This window comes from Puntigrus tetrazona, chromosome 9 (genome assembly GCF_018831695.1).
Source record: "Puntigrus tetrazona isolate hp1 chromosome 9, ASM1883169v1, whole genome shotgun sequence".
Lineage (NCBI taxonomy): Eukaryota > Metazoa > Chordata > Actinopteri > Cypriniformes > Cyprinidae > Puntigrus > Puntigrus tetrazona.
In genome coordinates, this window is record NC_056707.1 from 14,977,429 (window position 1) to 14,999,737 (window position 22,309).

General features: G+C 38.5%; 1 protein-coding gene across 4 annotated transcripts in view; it reads left to right on the forward strand.

Annotated features, from left to right (window-relative positions):
* Positions 1 to 21,855, forward strand: part of klf12b (Kruppel-like factor 12b) — a 41,929-nt gene extending 20,074 nt beyond the window's left edge. For all 4 annotated transcript variants that reach the window (XM_043248242.1, XM_043248241.1, XM_043248243.1 and 1 more), the window contains exons 3-6: positions 3,937 to 4,432; positions 9,414 to 9,549; positions 16,505 to 16,662; positions 16,976 to 21,855. In XM_043248242.1, coding sequence (XP_043104177.1) covers positions 3,937 to 4,432; positions 9,414 to 9,549; positions 16,505 to 16,662; positions 16,976 to 17,157 — 972 coding nt within the window. In that variant the 3' untranslated portion in view covers positions 17,158 to 21,855. The remainder of the gene's footprint in view (positions 1 to 3,936; positions 4,433 to 9,413; positions 9,550 to 16,504; positions 16,663 to 16,975) is intronic.
* The last annotated feature ends 454 nt before the right edge of the window (positions 21,856 to 22,309 follow it).

Consider the following 22,309-nt stretch of genomic DNA (forward strand, 5'->3'; position numbering starts at 1 on the left):
GATCAGCCAGTGATACCATCTGAATAATCATGAGCACCTCATGAGTGCAGTTTCCTGATTATTTGCCGTTTTTATCTTCAAGTGCTTCGAACCTGCCTTTGAGCGAAATGAAAACACAGTGAAACTAAATTCAGAGCTCTGCAAGGCCAAATTGACTAGAGTGTAAAGAGGGGAGATGAGATCTATTTGAGAAAGCGGTTTGTCTCAGAGGGCTGCAAAGACCTGAGGCTACAGCGGCCGCAGGCACAGATCCGCACAGTGTCCTATATACACACACAAACAAAAAACGTACGCGGTATAAAGCCTCTTAAGCATACCCTAAAGGGTACATCACAAAATTCAATAGAGCTGGAGCGAGAGTTCACTACAGACAAACACGCTGCAGAGTGATCTTTTTTAGAGGGAGATATGGAGGCTGCTTTACAGCTCCAAGGAACTGACCAGAAACATTTTGTCCCTTTTGCTGGGAACAACAAAGGATCTCTTAGGTATTACAGAGGCAGATTTTTCAATTAGATAGCCAGTCTGTTAAGTATGATGCTGATTGGTCATTAGCGGCACCTCCCTTCCCTTTCATACAACCCTCATTAGTAGGTTGCTGATTGCATGCTATGCTAATAGAAATTCGCTCCCTCGGTTTGATTACCACCTTGCTTGTGCAGCTGTGCAGTATTTTCCCAGACTAAAATGCTAAAATTCACTAAAAATCTGACCATGTTTTGCATTTGTTACAGAGAAAAATGGTCATGTATACACTGAATACACTTCCTATAAAACGAAGAGTATTTTAAGAGTTGGTATTTGATTTGTGATGAGGTCCATGAATGTTTAATGATGTTTATCATCTGAATTAGCAGATATATAACATTTACTCAAAACTTTCATTGAAATGTAAAAAAATCTAGAAAAATGACTGAAGGTTATAACACTGCTTTTCCCTTTTGCTTTTACTGGACCCAAACAGATTGAACAAAAGGGATATGTCTTTTTTTTCAAATTGTTAACCCATGTTTTATGTATTTGTTTAATAATGCCTTGCTGCAATGTTAATATTAATTTGTTTTTTTCCAAATCTTTGTTTTACCTATTAAAACGTAGTAGTTTTTCAAATGCAAAATGTAAATCTTTCATCTGAACCAGAAACTGACTTGTAGATCTGTAATCCCATGCCAGCTCCACTGGTCAATTGAGTAGAGCTGTGAAAAAGTTTCATTGTGCTTTTCCTTTAGCCCAAAAACTCCTGACCAAATCACTGTTGAACCATTGTTGTCAGCACAGTCACACTTTGCAGAAAGGTTTCTCTTTACTGCTTTTATCCCTGCCTGATCAATTCAGTATTATTACCCTGACCTTGAGGTCAGGTGGCTTGACCTCTGAGCCCTGAATGACCCAACCTGGGTTTTTACCAATCATGTCAGCAGATTTAATTGCCTGACATTTGTTTGTTTTTGGATTCAAATGCAGTTTTATTGTACCGCATACTGCTGATTCATGGTCAGCAGTGCTCAGAGTGACTCCACGTGTACAGAGTAAAAATAGTATGAGCTCAGGGGGGGGAAACTGTAATTTGCTACAGGCCCACTCAGTCTGCATAAAGAAAAGTGAGTCTATAAACAAAGTCGAGCTGTGATTCTGCAGCGGACCGTTTATCACATCTGCCGTCGCAATTCGAGAACTTTTCCCCTCGGTTTAATGAGCTTCTCTGTCATGATTAGCCGCCTGCTCAGGAGCGATCATTTCACTGCATGCGCTTGCTGCAGAGAGGAATGCTCTGTCTGCTAGCAGTTTATTTACGCTGTTTTCTTTGGGCAGACGACCCTGTGGGGTTGACAGGTCCTGTCTCCATGATGATGTTTTTTTGGATAAGCAAGCAACATTTCATACGTGATCCAGACTATGAGTGTAACACGTAATGTTCTAGGTTTTTTTGGATTCTCAAACTATTTATTTTTTTGAACCAGATTCACAAAATAGTCTGCAAACCCAGTCTGAGTCAACTCTTTCTGTCACTGAATCATAAATGATTCACAAAATAGTCCCCAGGTATCTCAGGTTCAACCTGACTTACTAAATTGTGAATCATTTTTCAATAAGATTTGAAATAAACAGAACTTTTGCTTTTAATAAAGGATACACAACAAACCATTTTTTTTCTCTAATAAATTACATAAAGTCTATCTAGACCTGTCTGTCTATACTGTGTGTGTATACAATATTGTGCAAAGGTTTTAGGCAGGTAAAATACTGTAAACAAAGAATGCTTTCAGAATTATAAACAATGATTGTTTAATTTTTTCAATTTACAAAATGCGAAGTGAGTGAACAAAATAAAAACCTAAATAAAATCAATATTTAGTGTTCCTGCCTTTTGCCTTCAAACTAGCATTAATTTTTATAGGTACACTTGCACAAAGTCAGGGATTTTGTAGGATTATAGTCAGGTGTATGATCAACCAGTTATACCAAACAAATGCTAATGATCATTAATGTCACAAGTAGGTTGAAACCCAGCCATAAACTGAAACAGAAACTGCTGTGTAGAAGACTGTGTAGGAGTGAGGAACAGCCAAACTCTGCTACCAAGGTGAGGTTGTGAAAGTTTTGTGTCATGGCAAGATTGAACACAGCAAACAGACACAAGGTAGTTACACTGCTTCAACAAGGTCTCTCCCAGACAAAGATTTCAAAGCAGACTGGGGTTTCAAGATGTACTGTTCAAGCTCTTTTGAAGAAGCGCAAAAAAGCGGGCAACGTTGAGGTTCGTAGACTCAGTGATCCGCCAAGGAAACTTGCAGCAGATGAAAGACACATCAAGCTTATTACTTTTTGAAATCGGAAGATGTCCAGCAGTGCCATCAGCTCAGAACTGGCAGAAACCAGTGGGACCCAGGTACACCCATCTATTGTCCGAAGAAGTCTGGCCAGAAGCGGTCTTCATAGAAGAAGAGCCAAAAATCCATACCTCCAGCATGGGAACAAGGCCACGCGACTCAAGCATGCATGAAAACATAGGAACTGGGTTACAGAAAAATGGCAGCAGGTGCTCTGGACTGATGAGTTAAAATTTTTGGAGAGCGGTACAATAATGAGTGTATGCCGGCAACAGTGAAGCATGGTGGAGGGTCCTGCAACGTTTGGGACTGCGTTTCTGCAAATGGAGTTGGAGATTTGGTCACTTTTAATGGTGTTCTTAATGCTGAGAAATACAGGCAGATACTTATCCATCATACAATACCATCAGGGAGGCGTATGATTGGCCCCAAATTTATTTTGCAGCAGGACAACGATACAGCCATTAAGTCATTATGAACTATCTTCAGTGTGAAGAAGAACAAGAAGTACTGAAAGTGATGGCATGACCCCACAGAGCCCTGATCTCAACATCATCGAGTGTGTCTGGGATTACACAGAAGGATGTGAAAAAGCTTACATCCACAAACGATCTGTGGTTAGTTCTCCAAGATGTTTGGAACAACCTATCAACAGAGTTCCTTTAAAAACTGTGTTCAAGTGTACCTAGATGAATTGCTGCTCAAAGGCGACACCAAATATTGATTTGATTTAGATTTCTCTTTTGTTCATTCACTGCATTTTGCTCATATATGAAAATGTTATGTTTAACACTTCTATTTTTGAAAGCATTACTTGTTTACAGCATTTTTTCACACCTGCACAGTACTGTGTGCGTGTGTATATATATATATATATATATATATATATATATATATATATATATATATATATATATATATATATATATATAGACTAGACATACATTTATATATTTACATTTATATATATTTATATAATTGTACATTTTATATGAATTTAATAAAACCTTTTTTATTTAGAAAAATGTAAATACATTTATTTTCTGAAATTTAGAACACAAAACAAAAATAACACCACATTCATTTACTTCTTTGTTCTTTACAGTCACCCAAAGTGCACGGCTATCCTGATATGGAGACTGTGCCACTCCTGCTCAGCAAAGTGAAGGCAGAACCTCCTGAAGACCTGCTCTCATCCGACCAATTCCAGACCCAGACAGAACCCGTAGACCTGTCCATCAACAAGACGAGGACATCATCTCCTTCCTCCAACACCTCACCCATTACCTCAGCCTTTTCTCCATCTTCATCATCGTCATCCTCACCTTCCGTCATCACCTCAGTCTCCTCGGGAATGTCCTCCGTTTTGACGCCCGGGCCCTTGGTGGGCTCTTCTCATGGAGTTAGAGGCCAGCAATTTTTGCACATCATCCACCCCGTTCCTCCTTCCAGCCCCAGTAAACTTCCCAGCCAGGTGCACCGTATCCCGGTGGTGGTGCAGTCGCTACCCCTCATGTACACCACAGCCGTTCGCTCTCCGTCAACCCTCAACTCCACCATCATGTTACCTCTCCTGGACGAGGCCAAGTGCCAGGGCAAAGGTAAGGATCTCTTTCTGGGTTGTTTTTTAGTGTCACGGATTGATATTTTTCAATTTCACTGTAGTTATGGTAGGATGATTCCCTAAAACATGGCATTTCTTCGTAGTATTTTTGTCCTGTTGTCCTGTACAAGTTTGTAACAGAAGATACATTCAAAATGCATTAAGTCAAAGATCAACATTGACAGTAAAAAAATAATTTATGCTTAAAACATGAAAAAAATATCTGCCCTATGAGTGAGAAGTAAACTTAATTCAAAGGGAAAATAAGATTCTATTTCTTACCCCATTGGCAGATATGCTTTGCTTGTTTTATGCAAAAACTCATTAATTAATACAATTTCAAAAAATAAGATTAATTACCTTAAGTCATCACATACTGCATCTTCATTTAAGAATGTTTAGATATTTGTACTGAAAAACAAGACAAAAAGTACCTCATTTTTTTGCAGAATAAAAAAAGGTTGGAGGTTTGCAAGTGGGAATAACTTAACAGTTTGCGAATTACTTGATCACCGGGGTGCCCCTGGGTGAAGCACTTAACATCAGCCTGGCTCAAGGGGAATGTTGAAATCTTATGAAATTGTGATCACAGGGGAAAATAAATCAACTGGAATGGGGAAAAATGAAAGCTGATTAAAAGCATCTGTTTCCTTCACATTTGTTTTAGGAAAAGACTAGCTTCAGACAACTGCTTCCCTCTGTCCTTTCTTCAGAAAAGCACCATGCTCATAATGATATGCAGATATGGGGTTGATTGTCCTCAGCTGCCTGTGTACTTCCTGCTGTTAGGGAGTGTGTGCTGTGTGACAGGCATACTGTCTGCTTTTGAAGTGGTGGACATATAAAGTAAAAGCTTAATTTCAAGCCAAGTAAGCAAAGTGGGAAATTAACTCCTGCCACCAGCGTTTGTGCACGGCTGGGTGATTTTGATTTATGTACCAGCTGATGTGGCAGTCAACCTGTAAGATTTGTCAGATCGCCATTTGACAAGAATGATTGTTGAAAATTAAAAGTCACTTGAAAATCTGGTAAGGTGTATGTCATAGCTATATTTATGTATTCAGGTATTTGTAGCACTTCACTGCTCTTTTCTAACACACCCAAGCATTTGAGGTATTGTCACACTTGCTTTTTTTCATCTCACATTGCAATATCTAGCATTACACAAGTTACCAAAACGAGATGAAAGCAACAATAAAAACAGCATAAGGGAAAAGTTATATTTTACTTTGTTCTTTGTTTATTTATTGGACACAAAAGGCCTTTTCAATCTGTGAAATCAGATTATATCAAGTACAGTAGTGCTAATAAACAGCTTAAGATGAAATAAAAAGCAAAGAAAAGATTTGTAAAGGAAAAATTAGAAAAAGATTTGAAAAGTGGAAAAATGTTAAATACCATCATTTCATATACTGTCGTATAACCCAGATATTATTAGTAGACAAATTAAATTAATTAAGAGTGTGAAAAATTTGTTATTTTCCAAAAAGCAAAAACTCCCCATAGTTGAAGAAACACCGATACATTGTTTTACATGTTTATGCCGAAAAATAAAATAGCTTGTGGTTCATAAAACAGCCGTTGTCTGGTAGGCAAGAAATTAAACTTCCCACCCTAAAGACCACAAATGTGGATTATCTTAAGGCACTGTTGCTTTACTAACAAACAAAATAGTGTTTACAGAGATGAAAGTGCTTTCTGCAAACATAGGATCTGCGTAGTTGTCTGGAGTCCAAGGTCATACAGACAGGTCTAGGCCCCTCGCCGCATGCCCTAATCAGAAGCACACATCTTGCACGGTGCCTTCCCAAACTCTGGAGACCTCACCGACGGCACTCTGGGACTGCTGTTTAGGGTTGGTTTCCTGTAGGGTTTGTTTTAATACTCTGGCACTAAGCCACGATGCTCTGGGTGTTGCTGTCAAATGGTGTTCGGGCTCGAGCAGAGGGCACAAGGGAGCTGTTTGTTGCTCAACCTCTTGTTTATCTGGGAAGGGTGTCTGTCCCAAATGGTTGGGCAGGGCTGGGCATCCTGCTAGAAGAAGGATTTAAATACTGGGTGTCTCGCTCAGCTTCAGGGGAGGAAAGAGAGGAAAAACAAGCTTTGCATAATGGGGTGGGGCGGATATTGAAGATGGGTGGCACCGCGAGCAGTCAGGCACATAGCAACATGGACTCCACCCAGAGATCTCTGGAGCAGCAGAGAGGAAATGGGGTCAGACCTGGGCGGGGTCAGTGATGATATGCTTACATGATAGCGACTGACTGCTTTTTTGAGACACAAGTATGAACCTTTTGTTCTAAAGTGCACTGATCACGTTTCACGTATAAATGTTTTCGTCACGGTTGGAAACACAATGGACGGCGCACACTTTCACTTGCATGCGCATACTCGTGTACAGGTTGCCAGGGGGAGGTGGGGAGGGGGTGTGCCCTTCTCCACAGCTCTGTCTCCGGCTCAGTTACCATGGAAACAGGCTATGGCTGGAAACAACAGGAGAAAGAAATCATGGGGTTTGCTTCACCACCTCTTATGAACTCCGCTTTTGTCATTGCCTTTATATGGACATTGTTAAGGAATATCCAGGCAAGCTAGAGTATGTACTGTAGGTGAAGTGAAGGGATTATGGTGGATACGGTCCACAGTTTACAATGTCCAGAGTATATTCAGAATTATTAGTTAAAAAACTGATTTAGTCTTACATAAAATATTTAAGGTATATAACACATTAAAAAGTGCTGCGCTGTTCAGAAAAGCTTAATCAAATACGTATGAAAAAAGAAAATGAAATTATACCATTATACCATTTTAATAATAGTATGCATTCTAAAACCATGTATTGCACTAAGAATATTTAGGGGAATCAATAATATGCAAGTCTGTTTTAACATTGTTCTGGTACCACATTAATGCAGGGAATGTAGAATATATGTACTGTGAATGGTTTTGCATTATTTCATATACAGAGGTTGCAAAGCATCTGCTATGACTGATTCGTGTCTAGCCTGAGTAGACAGAATGGAGGAGGACAGAGAAGAGCTCGAGGCTCTTGTAATGTGTCCAGTTAATCTTTCATTGAAATCCTCCATCAGTTTTGCTGAGCATTTGTGGCTCTTTAAAGAGGATGTTTTAACTATCCTTGGAAAGGCATAGAGTCAGTTTTTTTGCTGAATTTGTTAAAGACTAGCAGTAAAAAGCAGTAGGTATGAAGTTAGGCCAGTGCATGTAATGTCATTTAATGTTCTTGAGTGATGGGTTGCATGCCAAAAATGGAATGATGGTCTGTTCTCATGGAATTTCTTAATTTTTGTAGATCTTAAAAGTGATTTTTCAAAGAGGTTTTTTATGCTCAAAATGTCTGCTTCTTTAAATATAGTAACAAAACAAATTTAGTGAAACATTATTACAGTTTAACATTTTAAATGCAATTTATTGTGATGTCAAAACTGAATTCTCATGACGTTTTACACCAATCCTCACATGTAGTCTGCTTTGCTGATGCACATTTCGTGTAGTAGCAGCTTGCCAAAACTTGCCCTGGTGCTATAGGTAAATAACTAGTCACACACAAATAAACCCTGACAATCACCAGCCCTAATTGTAAGTTTTATTTAAAATGTTTTACTTAGGAGACATATTGTGGGGATCTCGGTGTTCCCATCATTCATGCATAAATCCATAAATTGGCAGCATAACTATGTCCAACATCCTGGAAACAAAGGGTGAGTGGCAGCATAGCTCTGTTGTTTTTAGACGCTCTCTGGGCATCTGATGGCCTGTGCTGGTGACATGCCCGCAGGACACACTGCCCAAGGCCGAATGGGAGACGGCACGGACACCTCTGATCCGGGATCAGGTCTGACAGACTGCTGAGAGAGCAGCGAATTAGAAGAGTAGCCCTGCAGCCTGGGCTAACCCACATATTATTAACAAAGCTTGCAGTCAGGGCGAACGCTGCTCTCGTTCTGTGGGGAATGAGATCTAGTAATCAGAGACGGGTGTTCTGTGACTGCCGGTCTAAAACACTGACATATGCAGGTGTGTCTGAATTAAAAAACCTGTATTTGATGACAAACTCATAAACAAGAACACACCTCAAATGTATCATATGATATTAAACAAAGTTGTCTTAGTGTTACAATTTAACCATGTGCGATGTAATAAAGCAACAGGATTTATACGTTTATGTAATTTGACAGATGTTTATATTTAAGGTTTACTTTTAATCAGTTCATTTTTCAATTTGTCCTATTTCTTCCATGTTAATGTGGCATTTTGGGTGAAATATATTTGGTCCACCTCGTCAACACTGTACATTAAACATCAAATGGCTAAGATTCACTTTACACCAGTATTTAAAAAAAGTGACAAAAACTAATAAAAATGACAAACAAAACAAAATTAGTGTAATTGTGAATAAAAAAAAAAAAAAAGTATAATATTATGTGCTAAATTACTATAGCTGGAAATCATTTGTATTGTGCCTTGTTAATGCCAGTATGCATTAATATTAGTATTGTATTTGTTGAATATTATATTTGTTCCATTTTAGCCCTGTGGACATTTATTAAAATAAAAAAACTGCAGTGTCATTTTCCGCATCTTAAAATGATCTACTGTTTTTAACAGCATTCTGTTATGGGCAGTTTATTGTTTTATTGGGGATTCATTTCGGAGGTATTTTAAAAAAGAGCAGAAATGAATAATGAAGGCATGATAATGGTTCTAAGACAGTTAATGTGACCTTAATATAATAAACATGAAAAAAATTTGAAATCTGTTCATTTTAATAAAAATCAACCCTCGGGACATTAATGTGCCACAAGTTGAAGAAACACCCTGAAATGCTGTGCTAATTTCTGCTCAGTGTCATGTGGCATATTGTGAGCTGCTGAATGGGCCTGAGAATAGCCTGTGGCGGTACGCATATTACAGTCATGTAACTAACCTCCTCCTCTGTTGTCCTCCCCCTGCGGCAGCACAAACAGACCCCAATGGCCTGTCGCCAAGACAAATCAAAAGTGACAGTGATGATGACGACCTGCCAAACGTGACCTTGGACAGTGTTAATGAAACAGGATCCACGGCGCTGTCTATAGCACGAGCAGTCCAGGAGTGAGTATTCTCTAAAGACGCACTCTCACAAACACACCAGCATACACTGGATATCAAGCTTCAACATATACACACCGACTGTCTTCGGCTAAAAAACTGTGTTAATGAAGTGCCGATAATGTACATTCATATTATGTGTCTGAAGGTTTTGCTGTTTAGTTTGACTTTAAAGCAGTGGATCCAAACCCAAACCCCTCTTTGTCCAAGACAGTATTCTAGAAAGTTTATTGTTGTGCATTTATGTTTCTTGTGTTTTTGCATTTTAGTTGGGATTATGTTAATAAGACTAAATATAAATAATGTTAAGACTTTTTGGGGCCTTAGTGGGGCTGGCCCTCTGGTTAAGAAACACTGCTTTATAAAGATGTTTAACCCAATAATTTACTCAGATTCATGTTGCTCCCAACCTGGGGTGCATTTCCCAAAAGCGAAGTCAGGCAATTACGGTCACAAGTTCTGTGGTTACCAGCATAGATTTAGTGTTTCATGAATTCATAGTTTCAATGAACATTCACAAACGGCATCGCAAAGCTGTGTGGTTGGAACTTCTGCTCTTGACCTGACAAGTAGTGCCTCCTTTGTGCGATTTTTATTAGTCTTTAAAATTGTTCATTGTCGGACTAACAAACATCATGATCATGTCACACTGTGGGGGTCTCAGTTGTCATTATGTACAACCTTATGTACAACAGTCAAGACACAAAACTCTAATAAAAATACTGGTGTTTTTAAGAAGAGAAGTATGAGCAGCCCTGCACACCCACATAAAAACTGCTGTGCAACTGGTGTTTATCGTAACAAAGACAACATGTTCGTATTCTATTAGCGCCAGAGTTTTTGGTGGTTAGAAGAAATCTCTAGCATTAATTCTGACCGTGGCTTGTCCTGAAAAACAAAGATAGCTTGATGTTTATTGTATGTGCAGAAAATGTTCTGACACTGCCAGAATTCTGTAAAATTGATTTGCAACAGCCATTAATCAGCTGTCATTGAATGTCAAGCAAAGATTGCAAATTTTAGCCTAGGATTATAGGAATCTTTAGGATTTTCAACATTTGTCTCAGACAACCAAATAGTGGCAAAACCTGCAAAGTGTGTGCTGAGCTTAAGGAAACTAGCAAAATACAGCAAATTACCAGAGAACAAAAATAGCTAAACAGTACTCAAATGCTAGCTTCATCGTTTACAGAAATAATTTGAAATTAATTTGATATCGAATTGATGAATTAACAGAAGTTTTCACTCCACCGCCATTTCGATGTCATTAACAATACTTCTGACTATCATGGTTCAAATTATGAATTTTCGATAAAGTTGATACTGGTCAGTTCCTTTCTTTGACAGTGCATCATATTATGATAGTATAGCAACAAATTACAGTGCTGTGTGTAAAACTCACCCTTGTTTGACTTGCTTTCTTCTGTGATAAACAATAGAAAATTATTTAGAAAAATGTATTCTCTTCAGAGTAACTTCATTTGTGTTCTGCAGATTAAACAAGGTCATAGAGGTTTGAAAAGGCAAGACTGTGAATAAATGATCACAGGATGATCATTTTTGGGTGAACTATCCATTGAATGGATTGAAGAGTTAAAAATGGCCGCCTGTCCCAAGACTTGTGCAAACTTTCTTTGTAGGCCATTCTTTGTAATACCGGCTCTTTGGTAACTTTAGCTGTCACCTCCCATTCTTGGCGGCACAACTCCATGTGTCTTCACTCAGATGAGGTAGTCATCCCATTAAAGACAGTGACATGATCAAAACCAGAAGACTCTCAAGCCTGCAGGCAGTAAAAAACAGCCTAGGACTTCTCCCAAAGAGTTTTCCATGAGCCAGCCCCCCCACCAGCACCCTGCCGTCCGCCTGTTATTTAGGCAAATGGTTTGGAAAGTATTCCAGGATTCCTCCGTATGTCAAAGCTTCGCACTGACACCGTGTAAATGTTTCCCTTTGCTCTTGAGTGTACTGTGGACGAACGCTACTAGGACTTTGCCCCCCAGTGCAGCAGAATGCCAAAACACAGTTTAACCAGGTTTACAGGAATGGTGTTATTGGGAAAGCTGCTGCTTTTGGCTGTTTACAGAGAGAGAGGATAGGAGAAAGAGGGCATGTGTGCAGCTGTGTTCATTCTAGCATGTGAAATAAGATAACATTGTGGGCAGCGTCGCCACAAGAATAACACCGATAGCACGGCGGACTCAATGGACGAGAACAAATAAGCATTTATCACATCAAAGAAGTGTTTGATGAAGAATATTGTCATTTAATTGGGTCAGTGTTTTTGCACAATAATCCAAGCAGAAAATTATGAAGGCTCGGCGATAAAATGCAGTCTACAATAAGAACGGAGCATCTAACAGTAGGAATGATGCCTTGTCTTGTGGGGCGAATTTGTGGCTGCAGAGTTTGGCTGGCACTCGCGAGGCCCCGCGGGACTAAAATAACCCCCTCGGCTCATGGACCTGTCAGAGGCCAGTCACAGCCGACCCAAAATGACTCAGTCTCCACTATAAGACCGTCCTCACCACCAGACGAGCCAATTTAGGAGAGAGTGAACTGCCAGCTCTGCACTTAATTTAAATATCCATGCCGCTAAAGAAGCCCTGTATCACACAACACGACACTCTGAGCGAGAGGCCAGATGCTGTTATGTGCTGATATCTGCTTTAAGTTGCTGATATCAGTTTCAGATGAACAGACCAAAAATCATTGCTAAACTTTTGTATCTCCGAGAGCATCTTGAGTAACAAATGCAGCTGCAGTATGTGGGTTTCTATAGTGTGTGTGAATCTCAATATGAAAGGGGTTGTAATATTATTAAACGGGATGGTTCTTGCAGGATCTTTTGGGTTCCTTTAGTACCCCAGGACCATCCCGTCAAACAGGTGGGGATTGTGGCTGCGCACACACATGCTCGTGCTTGCACATATAACTACACACTTTCAGTTTCTGCATGCTATTGCATAACTACACCATTAACAAACTTGTATACTAAGGATGCATGACCATATCCGTTAACTTATACTGGACACAAATTTTTAAATTTTAAATGACTTTTGCCGTCATCTGGCACTGATTTAAAATAATAGCTCTATAGTACAACAAAACCCTTAATAGGACTATTCTCGAAAAGCACTTTCCAATAAAGATACAATATTAACAATAGCGGTTCAATCCCACCAAAATATAAAATAGGTTAGCTGTAATGTATAATATTTATATTGATTATTAATTTGTATTTAATATCAGTTTATATTATTTATATTTAATGTAAAACATTCAAATTATAAATAATTAGAGTTATTTATGAGAATATATAAAATATTATTTTTATATATATATATATATATATATATATATATATATATGATTCTCATTTAAATAATATTAATATATTTTTTATTTCTACTGTATATGATTTTATATTCCTGTTCTATTCTATTGCTTTATTATTCTGTTTTATTTTCTATTATACAGTTCCCAGCGTAGGCCTTCGGTGATCTAATCAAATCTCTCCCTGCCTCCTTGATTCTTCTCTGTCATTCCTCTCTGCAGTCTGGACGAGATGTAGGTCTTGTTGTGACAAATGTTTAGGGGAGCGTATCAGAGAACACCCTGAGCCCTGAGCAATAAGCTTACTTCACTGGTCATTCTGAAGGGAGAGCAGAGACAAAAAGACCAAGAGCTCAATTCAGTCTGATATTAAAATGCTTCAGAACCATTTCAACATACAGAAGAATTCATACACCCCACTCCCTCCATACAAAGCCGGGATGACAGGGTCATGCAGGATTCACACAAGAGCTGTTTTAAAGGCCTAGGCATCATCTGGGCAGCAGAGCTCCACACTGTTCTACAGTAGGTGACAGCACTAGCATATTTTACATTTTGACGAGGAGCAAAATGGCAGAAAGCACCAAAAGGGGAGAAAAGTGCCAGTGGGCTATGAATTAAAAGAATCATGGTGCCCTCTTTGTGCTGTAGGAAGTGAGGGTTGAGGTGGGCAAAATAAGAGTCCATACAGCCAGGAGATTTTCTTAGTTCCGTTCTAGTACTTACCTGAATCTTAAGGACACCTGGTGCCTGTGGACAATAGTGTTGTGAAGATGTGTGAGACCAATGCTTATAGATTGTCTTGGGACAACTTTTGATTAAATTGTTAATAATAATAGCCATTAAAATAAAAAGATTAATCAGTAAATTAATTTATACACACATAACCAACCGATCAAAAGATTGGGCATGAATATTTCTTAGCGTAGAGTTTTGAACTTTCTATTCATCTATTCAAAGAAACCTGGTAAAAATGTATCAGTTTCCACAAAAATATAAAGCAACACAACCCTTTTGCAAGCTGAACATATATGTCTGCCAAAGGTGTAGGCTAGGGGGTAGCTGTGGGTGCAGATGTGAATAAATTAATATTTAGGCTATGAGAAAATAACAGTTATTTCTAGCGTAGGTTGCCGATTGTTTGCCTACACAGAAGCAAGCCCCGTCTATAGGCTCTGCTATTCGTTAGGCATTTGTTAGTCTGGTTGTTTGTTGAGAAGGTAATGTATATAGTTGCAATAAATGCGTCAAGAATAAATAACAGGACTGTTTTCTGCTGAACTGCAGAAGAACTAATGACGGCACGGTTTAATGTTTAGTTTACCAATCAGCGGAAAGGGACGTTTCATTCCCTCTATATAGATACATTGAATCTTTTATCGACTGAATGAAATGATAAACTGGTTAATGCATTGACATGATTATTTGAGACGAATCCCCCATTTCATTAAGGAGAATAACCATCTGTACCTGTCAGGTGAATCTGTATTTTCAAGTCATTTTCCACGAGCCAGACTACTGTATCACTATTTATGTCAGTGGCGTCCCCTCTGAAATATATCAGACTGTAAACATCCTGAGAGTTCGCTGCTGAAAGTCTTTCCACTGTAAATCCTGTCACTCCCCTCATGCTCCCTCACTCCCTCCAAACTCTCCTTCCAGCATCGACCCCCTCCATTTTTATCTGCCACCAACTTTCATTCTCACAGAAACACTCCATGTGACTCTCTTGCTCTCTTGTAATTTCTCTGAGAGAGAGAGAGAGAGAGAGAGAGAAAAAACAACCTGTTTGGCTCATTGCCTCTTTCTCGGCTTCTCTTTGTCTCCTCTTCTCAATTTCACTTCTCCCCTCCTGGGTCTCTTTCTCTCTCTCTCTCTTTCGCTCTCTGCGTGTGTTTGCTCGAGGCGGCGAAAGAGTGAGAGAGGGAGTTCAGCTTCATTTCTGACACATTGGCTCATTTCCGCTAGGCCTTTGCTTGGCTGCACACCAACACCAACAGGTGACCCGGGAGCAGGGGAGAAACAGGAAGTGGGCTGCGTGTGGTGGAGACAGTTCACTGGAGGGGTTGTCTGGCTCCGCCCCCTCGGCCTTTATTGCCAGGCCCAGCCCATGCCAATCAGCAGAGCAGGGGACATAGAGCTCTTATTACCTTAGAAGGGAAGGCGAGCGAGGACAGTATAATGTAATTAGGCTCTCCTCTGTCTCTACCTATGGGAGAAATGGAATAAAATGACTCGTACTCTCTCTTGCTTCCAAACACTAACACGGCCCTCTGCTCTCCTCCAGCAGTTCAGTGAGCTCATTGGTCGATATGTACAATTCCTCTCGATGAGAGCCAGCTTTACGGTCTGAAAGCAGGCCCACCGTCTGGAATGGCAATAATTCATTTTCTCACAGCAATCACAACAGACAGCGCGTTAATACTGTACTGTTCTTTTCATTTGATTGTACAGTATTATGTAATATTAACTGGAATAAGCATGTTAAGACACTCCCTTGGATTTTGCTAACAGCAAACTAACAAGCAACAACTGTCACATCTCTGTGAGAATTACGGCTTGTTTTGTAAGGAAAAAAATGATGACACGTTTTTGGCCTTAGAGTGTTTCCGTCGTACCGTCAAGATGCATCAGGTCTACAGCGCCATCTAGCGAGCAGAACATAATGCACGAATAACGTTTTTTGAGCACATTTATTATTTTAATGAGGAATAAATGAAAATTTATTTAGATTTTAACATTTATTTTACCTTTCTCTCATATGCTACTATATGGATAGTTGGAAAATGGTGTGATAGAAAAAATCCAGAAAAAAAAACATCTAAATGAGAAAAATCTATCATTCTTAGAGTTATATAAATATCAAATAGCATGAGAGAGGGTTGGTGGGTCTGGCATGAGAGATCTTCAGTGTTCAGGCTTATCTGTGTTTTTTTTTTTTGCTGTCACACCATAGGACACATAGATACGTCAACTACATATATATATATGTGTAGAGAGAGAGAGAGAGAGAGAGAGAGAGAGTTTTTTAGTTATTTTACACAGACACTACCAGTTTGTGTTTGTTTTTTTTTAACAAATAGTTTAATATGCATCCAATTGATCTAAAGACATGTATTTTTCCATTTTAAATAATGGATTTCTCTTAAGCTTTGTACACGCCAAAGAATCCTGAAAGAAAAAATATTAAGCAACACAACTGCTTTCAACATTTATAATAATAATGCATTTATTGCAGCAAATCAGCATATCAGAATGATTTCTGAAGGAACAGAAGGCTGTAGTTATGCTTTCTGACGATTTAGCTTAATTTTAAATTGTATAAATAATTCACAATTTTTGATCAAAATATATGCAGTCTTGATTAACATAAGTGACTTATTTGTGTTTAAATGTCATGTTATTTATGTCAAAAGCATTAACATTTAAACCCACTTTGTGAGGAAAACTGGTCTTAACTACTGTTTTATATCATGTTACCACACGGTGGCAGCAGTTCGCTAAAGTATGTTTTGCTGTCTCAGTTAAATTCTTAGGATGCTGAATGAGGTCAGATGATAACATGCTCTATACTACACAGTAATTAAATCTCTCTCTCTCTCTCTCTCTCTCTCTCTCTCAGTTCCATGTCACCATTCAGTATTGAGAGCATTCGACGGCCGCAGCCCCCAGAATCTCCAGACTCCAAGAAAAGACGCATCCACAGGTGTGATTTTGCAGGCTGTAATAAAGTTTATACCAAGAGCTCCCATTTAAAGGCACACCGGAGGACACACACAGGTTTGTCAGCACACAAATACAATCCGCATACCTCGTTTCACTAGCAATTTGAAGTATTGTTTCTGGTTGAAGGAACTGTTCGTCCCAAGATAACATTTGCTGACACACTCAGGCTATCCACGACAGAGAATCCTTTGGTCATCAAGTTACGTAAATCTGATGTAGAAACATTTCCATTACCATCTCGAATGGCCAGTTTATCATTTTTTGGGTAAACCATTCCTTCAACCAGTCTCGCTTTTTCACTTAACATTTCCGAAATTACAAGTAGTGTTTATTTTGTTGCTCATGTACGGTGCATTATCTCCGCCAGGTGAGAAGCCATACAAGTGCACCTGGGACGGCTGCACATGGAAGTTCGCCCGCTCGGACGAGTTGACGCGGCATTACCGTAAACACACAGGGGTCAAACCCTTTAAGTGCGGGGACTGCGACCGAAGCTTTTCCCGCTCAGACCATCTGGCTCTGCACCGTCGCAGACACATGCTGGTTTGAAGCCACCCACTCACTCACTCGCACACACGGGAGAGCTGGATCTCCCCCAATGGTGTTCAGCTGGGCTGGACACAGAAACGGCCATCCCTGCCCCTGAGAGTGAGGAGAAAAGAGCAAGCGGAGGAGGAGGACGATGCTTTTCCCACATTTGCAGAGCTAAACAGGGTCCATTCAGGGAGGGAGGAGCCTCATCTACAGGCCTAAAAACACTCGGAGTCCAGGATGTTGATTGTCTCGTGTCCGTTCAAAGGATTATTTCACTCGGACAAACGGTTTGTTTTCTGATTTTTAATTTTTTTTCTTTCTGAATCATCCGCGTGGTCTGTTTTGACGTGGCTGCTTCTCACTCAACATCTGCAATGTAAAGAAACGCAGCGTGGAAAGGCTTTATGTGTTGTTCTGACAAATTCAAAAGGGGAGCGTGACCGTGAATGGTGTGCTTGCACTATTTTTAACATTTACCTTTTTGAGGAACATCAAGAGCCAGAACTATCTGAGAAGGATTAAGGGGATCTTCTAATGATAAAGACTTTGAGCCAGTGATTCCAGAGGTTTCCGAGGTTTCCATTTACAGGTCAACACACCAGCAAGTGAGATTACGCAACAAAATGGTCATTTGGACACGTAGTAGTCTTCTGTTGATTTCAATCCGAATTGAATTGACAGACAAAGCATATGTGGGCTTCTGCAACCTGCTCTCCACATTTGTCTTAATTTGAAAACATAATTAGGAAAATATGTGTAAATCTGGATAATGAGGGTCTATTCAGACTGGTAACTCGAGGCAGAAGAGCAATATACTTATTTCCGAGCACCACAGGAGTGAGCTGGCCGCGTTGTTTTCTATAATTCAGATACCTCTTCTATTTATAGTGGATTTCTAGCTCGGGTTGTAGACTTTCACGACTTTCTAGAATATGCTGAGGAAATCTCTTGAATGTCCTCTGTTTTCTTCTCCTTTTGTGAGATTGCTTTTGAACTATGAAGCCTGATGTCAGTTATGGTCAGTACAACAGAACTGTTCACTGGTTTTGTTCTTCACTTTGTGTCTTCGCAAACATCATTGTATCCACTTGCTAATTATTTTGATAACACTTCACTTAGTTAATGCGTTGGGTAACACTGAGCTAACAATGTACAGCGCCATTTAGAAGTTTGCCTTTTTTTATGTTAATGTCCTTTTTTTATATTCACCTGAGCTGCATTTATTAGATCGAAATTAATAATCAGTATTACGATTCAAAACAACTGTTAATTTAAACAACTGCCTAATTTAAATACCTATATTTACGTATAATATACATATTAATATAAAATGAAATGTATTCTTATAATGGCAAAGCTGAATTTACAATAGCCAACTGATATTTTTTTGTCCTAAAGAAACTTTTTCTGTTGACAGTTGTGCTTAATATTTTTTTTGATACCTTTTGTTCCAGGACTCTTTAATAATTATAAAGATATTTATTTGAAATAGAAATATTTTGTAACCTTTTAAGAATTAATCTGTTCGATTTAATGCCTCCTTTCTGTAAACAAAGTGTTAATTATTAAAACAAAAACATGACCCCAAACTTTAGAATGTACAAGCATTTTTGATCGAAGTAAATGGGAAATTATAAGTATACTGCTTTAATTATGATATATTACACTATTCACCTTTGTTCATCGTACAGTAATGTTAGTCAACACTTGAAATGTTTAAGAGTAGGCTTTTGGTGTACAGTGTATAGAAATGAATAGTAACCCAAGTAAATAAGAGCTGTGTTGTTCATGGTTAGGTCACGATACCTAATGCATTAATACCGTTAACTTTGTGAAGTGTTACTAATGTACCAATTTTCCACATTTTCCACCCACATACATTTTAGCATCGTCCTAGCATCACAGCAATTGAACAATCTCCAAAGTCACCAGTAGAGGGCAGCCAGTGAGCTGGATTACAAAGGGATGCCTAACAAGACTCTCTTAGCGTTTTCTTCTTCTTCTTCTTTTTCCACATTTTCTTCATGCGTTCTAATGTTAGACGTTAGAAAGCGATTCAAATATTTACTGAGCCATATCTGTTGATATTAGAATCTGTTCTAATGTTTATTTAAGAAATTTCTCCCTAACTACCTGTCTTTCTGTCTGTCCGTCTTGTCAATTCGGTCATTTCATCGCTCTAGAATTCTACGAGAGATTTCTTAAATGAAAGAAATACATATATATATATATAGACACACTACATTAAGACACTCAGAAAAGCAATATGCCGCACTTGTGTGAATACAGCCGATTCTTTTACAAACTGTACCCAGATAAATTCCCTGTGCCGTTCACATCAAGGTAGAGGTTTTCACTAAGATGTTCGTTTTCGTTTTTAAAGGAGAGCCGTAATAAGCTGTCGAAGTCTTCTGTCCCTGTGATCCATATGCACTTTCAAGCGGCCACAGAAAGCCTCGTGACCGCTTTCAGATGATTAGATGTACTAGAACTTACATTGACTTGGGTCTGCCTGTGCATGCGGGGGTGATCAAACACGCTGACTAAATCTACAATCAGTCACAGTTGCTGGGGCGCGTAGGGACTTTTCGTCACCAACAAAAGTCGAATGCTGTGAAAGGAAACGTATGAACAGAAACCTTCATTACTTACTGTAGTAACCGTTTGTCCGTTAGAGATGACCAATCAGTTTCTAACATCGTTCGTTTGTTTGTTTGTTTGTTTGTTTGTTTGTTCGTTTGTTCATTCTGAAGTATTACGATGCACCATGTTTTATGTTCCTCACTATGTATTAGCGTACACACGCGTGTATCCTGTTGTATATGGGCTTGAACATAACATGAGCACCTTGTTTTTATGAAGTATGGAAGTAATTATTTTAAGATAGACGTGACATTAATCACATATGTATCTTATCATCATATTCTGTATTTTGAAGCGTGTCTGTAATGTGAGGCACTTCATCTGCATATGACTATTTTCTGTACAAAAAAAAATTACTTTTAAAGATGTTGTAATATATGTGAAAGTGAAAAGATATCGCTCAGTTTTACAGGCTGTAAATACCTATTAAAATAGGGCTTTTTTAAAAATACAAGGGATTATCTTTATACGTAATATGCAGATTTTTCAGAGACGTTCGTTCAGCTAATATAATAAAAAATATCCAACTCTTCAACGTTTGAGAAAAACGAAGACTTGTCATCTTAAAGGGATAGTTCATCCAAAAAAGAAAAAGAAAAAAAAAAAAAAATCTGTCATCGTTTACTCACCTTCATGCTATTTCAAACCTGTGTGACTTTTTTTCTGAGAAACACAAAGGAAGATATTTTGAAGAATTGTTTTTGACATTTTTAGGACGAAAACAAGTGCTTTTTTGTGTGAGAGGAAAGAAAGTCAGGTTTAGAATGACGTGAAGTTGAGTAAACGATGACAGAACTTTCCATTTTTGGCTGAAGTGTCCCTGTAAACGCACATGTAGGGCCGGTTTAAATCCAACCGGTAGCAGTTGCATGCAGTTTTTATGAACAGTCAAATCAAATGTTCAGCTCATTACAGTATTCGGGCAGTGCTGCCTCATTTTTAGCAATTTCGATGTTTTATACTGACTCTAATGTGAATGAAGCAAAAACAACCCAGTAAAAAGAGCGTTTCCAACACAGTATTTAAGAATCACGAGCGACCAATATACAAGTACAGACTCCGGCAAGATTTCATTTCTTTCGAAACTAAAAAAGAAAGGGTTGTTTTACTCAATTCTGCATTGCTTTCCCTCCCCTTTGGCATTCTTATGTTTTCTTGTGGCATAATTTTGTAAAGGCAAACAGGGTCAAAGTTATGCAATAATGATGAGTGCCTAGTATTAAGATTTTGACGGTTTCCCTGGTTTAATAACCCAGACATGACACAAAGATCCGTTCCTTTGAAATGCACTGAGCCTTATGAACCATTTTAAAGCTGTAAATATCCCGGTTGGTGTTTCTTGAACATTCTTTATGTGTCTCCTATGGAAGCTGCATAAGATTTATATGGTATTACTCACCTACGGAAGGACACATCTGCCATCTGCTTAATTAACAGGACTCTGGTTTACCTCTAACTTTATAAAATCGTGTGAACTTCTCATGCGTCCCCAGTTATTGAAATCGAGCAGTCACAGGAAATATTCTGAATGTTAAGACACTGGTGGTACGGCATAATTCCTCCGTGAACAGCATTTCCCCTCTCGAGTCTCTGTAAAATATTGCCTTTGTTTATGTATTTACTTTACTTTCTTTGGAATCAAGTATTTACTCAATGGCCTTTGTTTCTTGTTTTGCTGATACTCTGTAATTATCTTTCTTGTATTTATGTATAGTGTGTGTATTGTAAATATATTCAGAGCTCCCCCTCCCAGACCTTTTTGGTTTTACTGTAAAGTTGTGATATTTTACCCTGCTACACTTCAAAGGGTTTCCCTTCCCATTGGATCCTGCTGGAAGTTGTCACGTCCGAATCGTTTCAGAGGTTGAAAGTGTTTCAGCTTTATTTTGTTTCTTCAGAAGTTGTCTAAATATTCTGTGCTTTTTGCTATTCTCTGTATTTTCTTTTTTTTTGTTTTCGTTTTTTTCCAGAAGATTGAGCTGTGAATTGAAATTGAGGTTACACATTATACTTGTTTGATAATCTAATCGGAGGCATGGAAGTTAATAAACTTGCATTTTGTATGGAACATATCGGCATAAACGCATGTATTTACATTTACTTAAGTATTTTAGCCCCTTTGATTCTCATGAGAATTTTGAATGGGTTTTAATACAATTTTGGATTTGAGTAAGATGACATTACTCTGGTTCCTATAACAAGCTAATAAATGCTACCGCATTAAATAATAACTGACATTATGACAGCTCTATCGAAATTACACACTATTATTAGTTTTTGTTAAATTATTTTTATTGTATTTTTATAAAAAGTGAATCCCTTTCAGCATTCAGCACGCATATTAAATTGATCAAAAAATGACAGCAAAGACATTTATAGTGTTACAATTAAAAAATATATACAAAATAGTGTTCTTTTAAACTTTCTATTCTAAGAATCCCGAAGCAAAAATATATTATGGTTATTACAAAAAGGTTATAAGCAGCACAACTGTTTTCAGCATTGATGATGTAAAGAAATTATT